Here is a 13355-nt window from a genome sequence, read left to right as displayed (position 1 = left end):
AAGTCACTTATCGTCGAACGAGACCAAAGACATTGTTAAAAGATAAGGATAGAGATATAAATAGCAAATAAAAAAGTTAGATCTATTTATTTTATTGCAGTAACATAAATATATACCTACGGCTTACGAATGTTTCTAAAATTATATACACACACGCACATACACACTCACGCCATTTACTCCCAAAGAGGTAGGCCGGCCGGCCGGTTGGTATTACCGGGGTACCCATTTTGCCATGTACTACATATGTCCCATGATGTGATAGAGGACGAGCCTATCGACATATTGGGCACAAATATCAGAATTCAGGCTGATATTGGGTAAAAAAAACTCATAATTTTTCCTGTAATACAACTACGTCACCGTAGCAGTTAAAATAAAAGCCAAAGATAATTACAAAAGATACCTCATATAATTTTTCAACCAACCTGACCAATTTGCCGCTAAAATAATTAAGAATTAACATAGGGCCGATTATAATTGACACAATATAAACAAAGTCGGTGACCAGAGTACTTTCCAAGAACATACGAGTTTATACGAATCGCCTTTGACACGGAGATAAGCGTATTTATAAATAAGATAAAGTAAAAACAAATAACTGTATATATTAAAAGATCGTCTATGCAAATATCATTAGTAAGGATAACTTGTGCGTTGTGTACAAAGTGTAAAATGTTTATTTTATTTTTCATCGGATTGGTTATTTCGGTAGGTAAAATACTTTTTAATAAAAATTAAACCGCCTTCAAAAACCACTAAAATAAAAAATAATTTAACGTAACAGGTGTATACTGGTTACCAATTTTGAAGTCAGTGACTAAGTAAAATTGAATTTAGTATATTGTTTCCGTATATGTGTTTGCTTTGCTAGCAATCTTATCAGTCATCGACTTAGATACTTTAGAAAATATTTCTATGGGACCAATCTAGAAATCCTTTAAAAAAAGTATTTTCTAAATCGGTTAATAAACGACTGTCTGAGGTATAATGTGCCTACACAGTTGCATTACAAACAATCATCTTTAAACTTATTATGTCCGTTATGTGTGGTGTAATTTCAAAGTTTGCATTGTTTCCACGTTGTAATTCTGATTACGTAACATACCATTAATAAGTTGCAATTACGTTAGAAAGACTGAATTAACTTGTGTTACATTCTACAGAACTATTTGAAGAGACGGTAGATATTTGTTGATTACTGATTTACGCGAATTTTAGACATCGAAATAAAACCAATTTTCGGATTTCGTTGCGGTTTCTTGTTTTAATTTTTCTCCCGGCGTTTCGAAGACTTTACAGCTTTCATAGTCACGCTGTGGACCGAGGTATTGGTCGTTAGAAAACGAAACAAACAAATTTTATTAAGGGTAAATTGTTCAATCGTCAAATAAAAGTTATCCATCAAATAAATTATAACCTGAGTGCATATTAATGTGAGTCAAATTAACAACTCTACACATATTAAATGTCTTTTGTAATTCGTTTGTGTTGTACTTTATCCTACGACTAAATTGTACCTATTGAAAAATCAACCCTGAATTCATAATATCATGTAATAGTTGTATGGACTTACAAAGAGCATAAAAAATTAGGTGCAACAGATAAATACCTGTTCTCTAGTCCTATTTAAGATATGCTTAAGTTATAATTTATGGTCCTTGTTTATGTTTTATTCGACACCTACATTATCTCATGTCTGCCTCTGGTGATATTCTGGTAGAGAATGGCTAGCACTGAGTCCTTCTGTGAAAGGCTTAATAAATAATGAACATAGCAATGGTAAAACTATATTTTGCAGAATTTATTTTTCTTTTATTTTTAGGGCATAAATGCTGATCTCCTCCGACAAGATAGGAGCAAAGCGACGTTGGTAAGTAGTGCTAAGGTATTTTATTCAAACTGCCTTCTAAGGCAATATAAATAATACAGAAACTACATAGTACCGTCGTCTTATAGTAAATCTGAATTATTAATAATCGCGTTTCACATCCTTTTATAATAGTTTGTGTTTAAGCGGGAGAACATTTAACATCATGTGACCCTCCTTTGCGGTCTTATGCAATAAATAACAAATTTTGGAAACCATATTCACAATTCACTTGAGATAAAAGAAAAATAAAAAAAAAAGAAAAATCACTTGAGTAATAATTAATATGCTGCGCATCAAGCTGACTTAGCATAACTATATGAATTATAATAATATAATATCAGCCCTGTATTATATACTGTCCCACTGTTGGGCACGGGCCTCCTCTACTACTAAGAGGGATTAGGCCTTATTCCACCACGCTGGCCCAGTGCGGATTGGTAGACTTCACACAACTTCGAAAATTTCTCAGGTATGCAGGTTTCCTCACGATGTTTTCTTTCACCGTTAATTCACAAATTCACTATATGGATTAAACTGTGCTAAATATTACAGAAACCGATCTCAGCATGCTGTGATATACCAGAACTGGGTGATGCAAAGCCGTTGTCAGAATGCTCTAATCCGAAACTGCCTGGACCAGTAAGTTACTGTCTGATTTTTTATCGATGTTTGTTGCATCCATATATAACTGACGTAATATTAAAGATTCCGTAAGGGCCGTTCACGTATTACGTAATGCAAGTTTTGAAAATTTTTGACTCCCCCATGTAACGCGCCGTAACGTTTTCCTGTAACCCCCCCCCCCCCTCTCCAAAATTTACGTAACTCTAAAGCGATTTTTTTTTGTTATATTCACAATTATTTACGCAAAATACCGAATTGTTGCTAAAATACCTTTGTTATTGTTTTAAAATAATAAAACCAAGGTAACATAACGTTTTGTACGACGCCCTTCCGCCCTTGTAACGCATCGTAACTTTTTACAAGAGCCCCCCTCCCTCCCTAAGATGCCATAGAGATTTTTTTTAATATTCAACTTTCTCGCGGCGTTGTCTATGAGAAAGACTTGCCGGATTAAAAATTCCGTTGTTTTTTTTCAGAATGTATGACATGGGCTATATGTGCTTAGTTTCATTTATATTCACTGTTGTATTAAGTATAGAGTGATTGTATGCACATTTAAATAAAGATAATTTTGTTATTGTATCGACTCTATCGCCGAAGGTTCATTGAATTAAAGCTCCGTAAGGAAAATCCCTGCGCTTGTTACAGCGCAATTATAAAATTAACCAAACCAGTTCACGTTCAGTGCTCAAAAGTTGATTACCGAATTTTATTTACATTATATTATACATAATAACATTTATAACTTGACTAAAAATAAAAGTAAGATAATTGATCAATTAATTCATACTTTCAACTTTATTCACACTTCTGTCAATTTATATTCATTCGTGTTCTATGTACTTTATCCGCAAAAAATCTATCTTATAATTAAACATCACACCGTAATTAGATTCAAATTATTTTATTATTTTAGTGCAAAGACGTACAATGCGCATTCGAAAAATCGGGCTTCCTCACAGACAACCTCACGCTAAAGAAAGAAGTATACAAGAAGCATTTACGCCAATGGGCGAAGAACCATGACGGCTGGTCCGATGCGGTGGAGAAGGCCATCAGCGACTGCGTCGACAAGGACTTGCGACAATACTTGGACATTCCCTGTAAAGCCTACGATGTTTTTACATGCACTGGAATTGCTATGCTGAAGGTATTTATGGAAACATATTAGTCGGATTTATATATGATTCGATGAGGTAATTGCATTACGTAGCAAACAAATGCTTTTATTTCTGGAGTTGACAGTATTTTATGTTTGAGTATTATAGTCTAATCAAAAAATTACGACTAGTTAACAGATGATATGTTAAGTTTAATGATGTCCAGTAGTTACACTGGCTACGATGTTTTTCAAACCGGAACACAACAGCGACTACTCACTGCTGCTTGGCGGCAGAAATAGACATTGCGTTGTTACCTACCCAGGCGGACCCTCACATATTAGAGACCTACCACCAGTAAACATTGAGGCCCAGAACGGCCCACTAACTATATACCTCTTTTTCCTCTCCGCCCATCCTAGGAAGTAGGCCAAAATGCTCCCACACTTCCTTCCCCCAATTCTTTCCCTTTATTCCATCGGGCATCTCGCATTTTGCATTCGCAAATCCGGGGTATTCTAGTATTTCGTTCGCCATAGAATTTAATGACTCATTAATGCATACGAAGAGCTTGTTTATTTGCCCCTGCTCGTCAATCAAATTGGCCTAGCAGTTGAAGTTGGAGCCGCATTTAAGTTGGTGTCCAGTGTTCACGATAATGAGTGGTAATAGGGTGGGTTTGAATTGGATCCGTTTCCGGAAAACTTTTTCTCTTACAAAACTTGTATCTTCGTAGTAAGGGCGAGTTCTTAAGTTAATAATAATTTCTAAAACTGATTCCAATATGTTCGTATGCACATAATACTATTTTTTATTTTCAGAAATGTCCTGATGCAGCCTGGAAATGTTAGAACATTTTCGATTATCAATATCTGTCTTATTTATCGAAAGGAAGAGTACACAGAAATAAAACATTTTAAACGTAATTTTTTCTTCTCTTATTTACATCTTATTTCCAATTAATTAATGTACAATTACTTTTTTATTAACTGTGAATAATTCACTGAATAAAAGAAATAACATAGAGTACAGTCAGCAACAGAAGTCGTTGAACATAATTTGTTTCCAATATTTCCTAAGCATTATCATTTACCATAAGTTGCTGATTAATTTAAAAACAAAACAACTTGTCATAATTGAACTACAAAAGTAGCTGAACGCTGTCAAACCATTAACTGCTAAACATTACTAGCGACAATTTTTATGATCTGTAATAAATACAAATGTGGGTGTAATTAGCAAATTCTTTGTTTTATATGCAAGCTTTTTTTTCTATTCGTTAAATTGAACCCATCAAGCTTCAAGACACCAATATCGCGAAGCGCAGCGCACCGCGTTTTTACTATCAAAACATTGCCGAATAAATACAACAGTCCAGGATGTTAATTAAATTGTTATTTTATAACATACTAGCTTTGGCTCGCTACTCTGCCCGCGTGAAAAAGTTTTTCAAAGATAAAAGTCGTGCTTTATATTTACCCTGGATAGAAAGTAGCGTATAGGGCTTAAGAGTAATGTAGCTTCCTATTAGTGAAATATTTTCAAAATCGGTTAAGTAGTCCCTGAGTTTAGCACATTCGAACAAACAAACCTTTAGGTTTATATAATAGTATATATTGAAGTTAATAACCAGAATTATAAATTTTTAAGTATGGACAAAACATCCTAATATATTAGAAAGTAATATTATAACATTAATAGGAATATGTTAATTATATTTAAACAACCTATTTTATAGAACACTGGCCGGTTTAAAAAACAAATGTGTAAATTCAAATTTATTCTGACAGGAGATTCTCCTCGAAGGTTTCAACGTAAACGTCATTTTATTTTTCATATTTTTTAATGGTGTAAGAGCTTTTGCCCGCGGCTCCACCCGCGATATAAAGTTTTTCGGGCTAAAGTTTTCCCTTATAAAAGTCACGCTATATATTTTCCCGTAAGCCTATGTTCTTCCCAGGGTCTGAAACTGTCCCCATACCAAATTTCATCTTAATACGTTGGGTAGTTTTTGAGTTTAACACGTTCCGGCAGACAGATGCAGCGGGGGAGTTTGTTTTATTATATATTTATGTAGAACTTTTTAAGAGGAACAATCCCGTCATACATCATTGTTGCATAACTATAACCGTTTAAGCAGCGCACGCAACAGAAGCTCTCAAAACTAATAAATTTTGCCCGTTTTTGCAACATGCTTCATTACTGCTCCGCTCCTATTGGGCATAGCGTAATGATATATAGCCTATAGCACTCCACTAACAAAGGGTTATCCAACACCAAAATATTTTTTCAGTCTGAACCGGTAGTTCCTGAGATTAGCGCGGTCAAACAAACAAACAAACTCATCAGCTTTATATATTAGTATAGAAGTACAGATTCATTAATGAGATTCATCAATTAATGTATTGTCAAGTTATAAAATGTTTAGCGACTTTTGTAACATTGAAATGATAACCTTAATCTGTACTCTTCTTTGGTAAGTGATTTATGGTCCGTTTCAATGTTCAGGTGTTTTGTAAATTAGTATTTGTTCATCGACTTTTGTTGCTGACCGTACCTCAACATTAAAATCTCCTTGTCAAGAATCGTAACTCACGCCATCTACCAAAACACACAAGTATTAAACAGTATACACGTGTTTACATTTAAAAATCGAACGTTCAAATCCCATTTCTCTCAAACATGCCCAAGGGAGCGGATAACGTATGATAACGCTTTTCAAATGGAAGGTAGACTACTGGAACCGATTTACATTTTACCTTGAAGGTAAATGGGTGATTTTGCTTTGTATGTCCAACATGGTGGAAATTCTACACGCCGGCTAACAATAGTTTGATTTTGGAACACTTGTAAGTGTCAAAGGGTTTACTGGCCAGTAGCATACATATTCATTTTATTTTAATTAGGTAGGTATGCAACAGTCCATCCAGATATTAAGTTTGAGTATGTCCTGTGTATATAATCAGCAGTGATAAACCGTTGTGATATCGTAATTCGATAGCCATTATTGTATGCAATCTACGAACATCATAAATCTTAACATTTTGCATCTTGTGCCAAAAGCAGTGCAACACCATGCTGTATTTTAAATTTAGAATTCTGCTTCGAGTTTCTACCGTTATTTTACGATTGCTATAACATATTTAAGAGCATAATTTGAATCACCAGTTAAATGCAATTGCAATTTAGAACAAAATTTTGCTTTTCTCAAACCGTAGTTAATGTTGCGAACAAACATTTCAGATAACAAAGTAAGCACAAAAAACAATAGTTATTTTAGTCTGCTACAAATTTGTTGTTAAGTTAAACTGAGCGAAACGTTTATAGCTAACATAAAATAAGACAATAGGGAAAACACTAACACTGTTTTGCGTAATTTGTGGTAGAGCAGGCAGCCTGTTTATTCTAGAACACAAATTGATAGGCTTGACCGTGAGCGGCAGCCGTCTGCTGTTTTTGATAGCTTGCTGTTTTGTTTATAGGGGAATGTAATTCCTGATGCTTCAAACACCTTTCTTTCTCTAATTAATACTCCTTATTTCTTTAACTCACTTAACATCAGATGATCCTCCTCTTTTATAGACAATATATTTAAATAAATCGAACGTCTACTTAATAATTAAATTCCTGCGTAGTTATATTACAGGTAAATAAATCGTAATTGTGCTTACCAAGTCTCATTTATCTATAACAAAATACATAAAAATGCCCTAAATGTACCTTATTTGTTAATAATCCACTACATTATTAGTTGTTTTCCTTTCCCGTATATCAGTATAACCGTGATTGGTCATACATTGTGAATATTAACATGTTCCAATATTTATGGAAAAGAACTATCAGATAGTCGAAAATACATATATGTATAATGTGTATTTATGTATGAATATATAGAATATCCATGCGGCCACAATAACGGCGATAGCTTAGCTGTGTGTGGAACGGACAGCCGAGACGAATTTCCGCAGGTTCAAATCCCAAAAGCACAAAAATCTGACTGGTCTAAAATTATGTGTGTATTATTTTTGAATCAATGCTTGCTTTAATAGTAATGGATTATCGTGAGGAAACCTGCATATCTGAGAAGTTCTTTATTAGAATTTTGAGGGTGTGTGAAGTCTACTAATCCGCACCAACCCAGCTTAGTGGACTAAGGCCTAATCCCTCTCAGTAGTAGAGAAGGCCCGTGTAGAAATAAGACAGTATATAATACAGGGTTGATATTGTGTCTATATATATACAGTCACATAATAATTTACCATTCCATTCTAAAAGGGTAGGCAGTGTCGCAACTATACCCGCTATTCGTCGAACTACAACAATGAGCAAGCAACAGTAAACCTCTAGTACAGTACCCACCCTCAGTACCCACAATAACTAACACAATAATAGTCCTTAATGTTATCATAATTAAGGGCCAATTTTTCGATCGTCAGAATTTTCAACTTTATATATTCAGCTGTCATTTTTAATTCATTTATGTTGTGCTTTATTCTACGAATACAGGAATACATGATAATTGATATATTAGCCCTATGTCAAAACAACCTGGGTCAATTTACGCACTAGGCACTATTCCATTAGAAGACCTATATAATAAACAAAGACAAAAGATAAATTGGAATAACATATGCAAATATCGGCTTATTATTACAACGTATTATGATTTTTTTTTATGTATGTTTGAAAAATTTGATTTTTAATTTTCATATTGGTAAAAATCGAAAAAGGCAAATAATTCGTGGTTCTCCCTTTACTTATTATTAGTTTTTTTTTACTGAAAAATACACAGATTTATGTGATATATATAATTTGCGCAAAACTGTAAGAACATAATAATAGAACTTTGTAATAGTAAGCTAGCAATATCCCAGCACCCGCTTCCCACACATTAGGTAAGAACATATTTAAAGTTAACTAAAGTATTCTATAAATCAGCTGTCGGAAATTCGTTCTCACGGTAAGAGTAATAACGATGAAACTAAGAACTAAGTGGAATGGCATTTATACCAGCTCCCTTAAAATCGTTTTCATTAAATACGTGCCTGCCAAACTGCCCTCACTGCACCTGATGGTAAGTGGAGTAGGGTCCAACAAAATATCGACTGACGAGAAATGACCCCTCGGCAGTGGACACAATTATGTCGGCCTGTTGGAACCGGATATACACAAGCTGATCCCGAAACGCGCCACACTTACATGGGTTACTACTGCGAGTTATAACACCTTGTGAGCGGTATTCTCTATCCGGGAGATACAAAATATATGCTACCATAGCACTATTACTATGTACAACGTTTTTGTATCTGCACCATACCAGGTTGACAGATATAACATGCATTTGGAATTAAGTTCGCCTTTACCATATTATGTATAAGGTAGAAATAAATAAATACGAAAAATTTTAGATACTGATATGAATTTTGGAAAAATACTTAACTTTATTGTATTTTAATTGTAGTTTCTTAAATCAGTTCCGCTCGTGTTAAAAAAAATATTAATAAAACAAAGCCATAGTTACTTAGGATTCCATTAGGAAAAGGTTTTTCATGTCATTACATTATTGCAGTCATCGCTCACTACCCAAAAATACCACAATCTTACAAATTCAAACTGTCATATACGGCAAATTACAGTAGACAAATAGTAAATTTAAAAACCCAAGCTGGTTTGTTGAACTCAAACGCGACAAATTACAAAAGACCACCTCTTCCTTCAAGTCCTACGAACTTCGAGGTCTTGTTAAACTTGCCATGACTGCAGCCACTCAAGGTCCTAAGAACACTTGACACTGATTCGCGATGACGCCCCCTTGAGGACATCCGACACGCTTACCATTGTTGTTATTCACGTTTGTATAATTGATGTGCATTATTAACGCACAATCGATTGTGGTCAAAATTGAAGGGCTATTAATCACATATACGTATGATTCATACATAAGGAAGTGTCCTAGGTTAGTAATTATAATAACTTCTAACTACACAGTATGTAAAGTTAGTCAAGGATCTAAGAAGAGTATTCAGTGTTCGATTCTCGTCTCAAATGTATAAAATATATGACCTTAATGATTTCTTATGTTTACGCGAATGTTAGACATTAAAATTAAAACTTTAATTGTAAGATATGACCTTATTTTCTTAAGGAAAATTTAGCACCTAGCTATTTTTTCTTTCTTAATTTCTACAGTAACAATGGTACTTAAATAACAAAATGGTGTCTTTAGTTAATAAACCGTAGTTCCGATTCAATCAACACTTTAATCACAAAGAATATGGCTGTTGTGAAAGAATAGCCTATTATTTAAAACTAGTTGTTTCGCCCATGCAAAGGCCTGTTGCTGAAATTAGAGGCCCCATGTGTCCTTCTATGGGCCTTATAATATCCCACTATTAACTTTATAGAAAGTACAATGTAGGCACTTATACATTATGGAATTAAAAAAGGATCATAAAAAAATCATCCGAAAATAGTATTGTGGAAAAACTAAGATTATTTACGGAAAAGGGTGTCTAATATTTTTACCCTTGTAATGAAAATAGTCTAGAGAGTTTGCTGCTTCAAAGCTAGACGTCCAGACTGGAGAAAAACATTTGAAATATCTCAAATATTTGTGGCGGGTTTAGTTGATTCTACATCAAACATCAAAGGGATAGGTCACAGATAAAAATAATACGTCGCATCGTTCTTAGATTTTATATGTAAGGTAATGACTACACTACGAATCGGGCATAACTTCCAAACTCAGGCAATTCACGTATATAAATACATTAATATTGATAGTGTTTTTGAAAATTATCCCTTATATTTAGCGTCAGGTGTTTCAGATTTTTTACACATGCTTGATCACGTTAGTGTGAACTAACGAACACATCGCGTCGCCGAGTAATAACTGTCTCGTTAAATTGTAAAAATCAGTCGGTATTTCCACAACACGGTATAAAATAAACTGTTGAAACATTGCTACGATATGGATGCTATAAATATAAGGTACATAAGACTTGTTAAATCATATTCATTGACATAATGAACAGCAGGCCGGGCCCGTTTTTACGTAGTATTAGAAAATTAAAAAAAAATAAAATTAAAAATAAAAACGCTTTATTCATCACGTAGGCGAACATAGTTGCACTTATGATAAGTGAAGGTACATGAAAATATTGAATTATTACTTAATTAAATTAGCTTATATAAACAAAGACAATTTATATTGAAAATAAAATAAATGAAAAATATACTTAGTAAACAAAAAAGCCAGCTCGGGCTGGCAGGGAAGAAAAAATAAAATGATGTATATATGTATTTTTAAATAAGCAATAAGGGAGAAATGCGTCGCGATCCTCACCGGTGAGGACAATAAAAGCCCTAACCTAGCTAACCTACCACAATTAAGTAGTTTATTGTAGTTTCCGTACAACAAGACAATCTAGTCTTAATGTAATTTAGTGCTTAAGTATTGTTTATAATGATTGTGTTCTGTGCCATGCTTTTAAATAAATAAAAAAAATCAGATGATATTCCTTTCGCAGATAATACAAATTTTGAATCCATTTTTTTTTATTATTTTTCATTGTATTCTGACGTGACATTTTGTCCCGTACTCGCTAAAGTTAAGCCGGTCAGCCTAGCAAATTCTGTTACAGTAGCCTCAACTAACATGGCGGTAGCAGACGTACTTTGGGAAGCTAATAATACCCGTTATTGCTTTCATTAATTTCAGTATACTTTGTAGATCTTGTAATAATAAGATAATCTCTACCAGTAATGTGATATACTGTCCCACAGACTACTGCTAGACACGAGTTTCCTCCACTATTGGGCGGGCTTGGGCCTCATTCCACCACGATGGCTTAATACGATCTACATACTTGTAGATCTTCACAATAATTTAAAGACGATTCAGAGCTTATTCCCATTTCAACTGACGTGGACAATGCCCGGAAATCATTCTGCCTTGACACTCCGTCGCATCACTTAACTAGTGCGGTCATCTTATTACATTAAACCTGTTTTTTATATTAATTATAATTCATCAAACGGTTCATCTGAATGTATTAAGCATAGCTTGTAACCGTGGTTTCGCCTGCGTAAATGTATTTACTGCAATAAACCTTCCCGTTGGGGCGGAACAGTTCTGAAGTGGCGACTACGAACCGGAAGACGCAGCGTAGGCAGGCCCCCGCGAGATGGACCGACGACCTGGTGAGGGTCGCCGGAGTCCGATGGAAGTAGGCGGCCTAGAACCGGTCCCTATGGCGCTCTATGGGGGAGGTCTATGTCCAGCAGTGGATGATTCCCGGCCGAAATAATGATGATGATGAAACGTCATACAAGAAAAGTTACTCATGCCATAAAGCTTAAGTTACTACAAATCTTATCCTTATATCCTGTGTCAGAAAAATCCAATTCAAATCTGATGCGTGGTGATTGCAAAAATTTCATGACGAAGCAGAAAATTTGCCCAAAATTTATGATTTTATATTACAAACAGACAACAATAATACTTCGTATATTAGTGATGATGAAAGAATATACTCAGTATGCAATGTATTACAAACGGACGAAGGCAGATTATATAATTAGCTTTGCAACGCGCACTTATCTATTAATTAGTATGTTACTTGCTATGTGAGATCACTTAATCTTATGCAGTATTTTTATGCCAATGTCTACCTACAATTTAACTTCTATATGCATACACAGTAACAGACGTAAATCTATATTTATAACGTCTTATCCAATCACATTATGGAACGGAACACACTTGGCGAAAAGTGGGTGCGTTGGTTGCGCCTCTGCATACCCCTTCGGGGATAAATGCGTGATGTTGTGTGTGTGTGTGTGATATCGGGAAGGCATTCAATGCTTTTAAGAATCAAAATTCTTTATCAAAAATTCCGCTAACTACTTATAAAAATGTGTTTCATACAAATCGAAATACTTAGAAATAGAACTGAAAAAAGAAACAAAATATAGAAATTAAAAACTAAATTTCAGTTGCTTTAAAGAACCTCTTTATCTAACACTAATACGAACGTTTTCTTTCGATAGTTTCCGTCTTATTCCCTGAGAATTGTAGAGCAAGCACCTTGTCTCACTTGATTTAGCCGTGTAATATTTCGATCCCGTGCTCTGGGCAGCAATTAAGGCCTTAACGAGCCGCGCTAGCACTAATGATTCATCTATTGCAACTCGAACATAATACGGAAAACCTGTGGTAACAATAAAAATACAATTGGCGTGCAAATTATCACTTTTAATTATTGTATTATAAGACAATAGGCCTAATTTAAACGGAACAATCGTTCCTTGTTGATTTTTTATACCGAATGACTAGGTAAATAATTTTCTCTATAATAAAGATTTTTCTAAATGGTTTCTAAAAGAAATTCTAAAACATTTCCAAGCACTGCAAATTCTATACAATTTTGATTTCAATATGCTTGTAGAGATAGATGAATTCATGGCACCTCCAGACAGAGGCTTGCATACCAAGAGCAATTACCACGACGCCTTCTTATAATCGTTAATACTAACGTTATGTATGTGATACTGTCTCACCGGACTATGAGAGTGTAGGAACAAAGAGTACACCTGTGTATTTCTATATTTCCTGCGTACTTGGCTAATCTCTTTGGAAGAGATTAGACGCCCCGGCCGATATTCGGTTAGGAAGGAAACAATTAATGTATGTGAATTATATGTCCGAGTGATAGACTTATAGATATACAATATCATACCCAGACATTTTTTGTTTT

General features: G+C 34.5%; 1 protein-coding gene across 1 annotated transcript; it reads left to right on the top strand.

The window, feature by feature from the left end:
* The first annotated feature begins 544 nt into the window (after positions 1-544).
* LOC115440359 lies at positions 545-4523 on the top strand. The gene is made up of 5 exons (XM_030164623.2): positions 545-711; positions 1826-1873; positions 2426-2512; positions 3414-3647; positions 4419-4523. The coding sequence occupies exons 1-5, from the start codon at positions 625-627 to the stop codon at positions 4446-4448; spliced, it is 486 nt and encodes a 161-aa protein (XP_030020483.1). The 5' UTR covers positions 545-624; the 3' UTR covers positions 4449-4523.
* Positions 4524-13355: the final 8832 nt, after the last annotated feature.

Source organism: Manduca sexta, chromosome 19, assembly GCF_014839805.1.
Source record: "Manduca sexta isolate Smith_Timp_Sample1 chromosome 19, JHU_Msex_v1.0, whole genome shotgun sequence".
NCBI classification, from domain to species: Eukaryota; Metazoa; Arthropoda; class Insecta; order Lepidoptera; family Sphingidae; genus Manduca; species Manduca sexta.
Note: the sequence above shows the minus strand (reverse complement) of the source record. Positions and strands in the feature narration are given on the sequence as shown.

Excerpts from the sequence above, each read along its gene's own strand:
- LOC115440359 (XM_030164623.2), top strand. The coding sequence starts at position 625 with ATGCAAATATCATTAGTAAGGATAACTTGTGCGTTGTGTACAAAGTGT. Across the intron at positions 712-1,825 it reads TCATCGGATTGGTTATTTCG|GGCATAAATGCTGATCTCCT; the intron begins GTAGGTAAAATA and ends TTTTATTTTTAG. Across the intron at positions 2,513-3,413 it reads ATCCGAAACTGCCTGGACCA|TGCAAAGACGTACAATGCGC; the intron begins GTAAGTTACTGT and ends TTATTATTTTAG.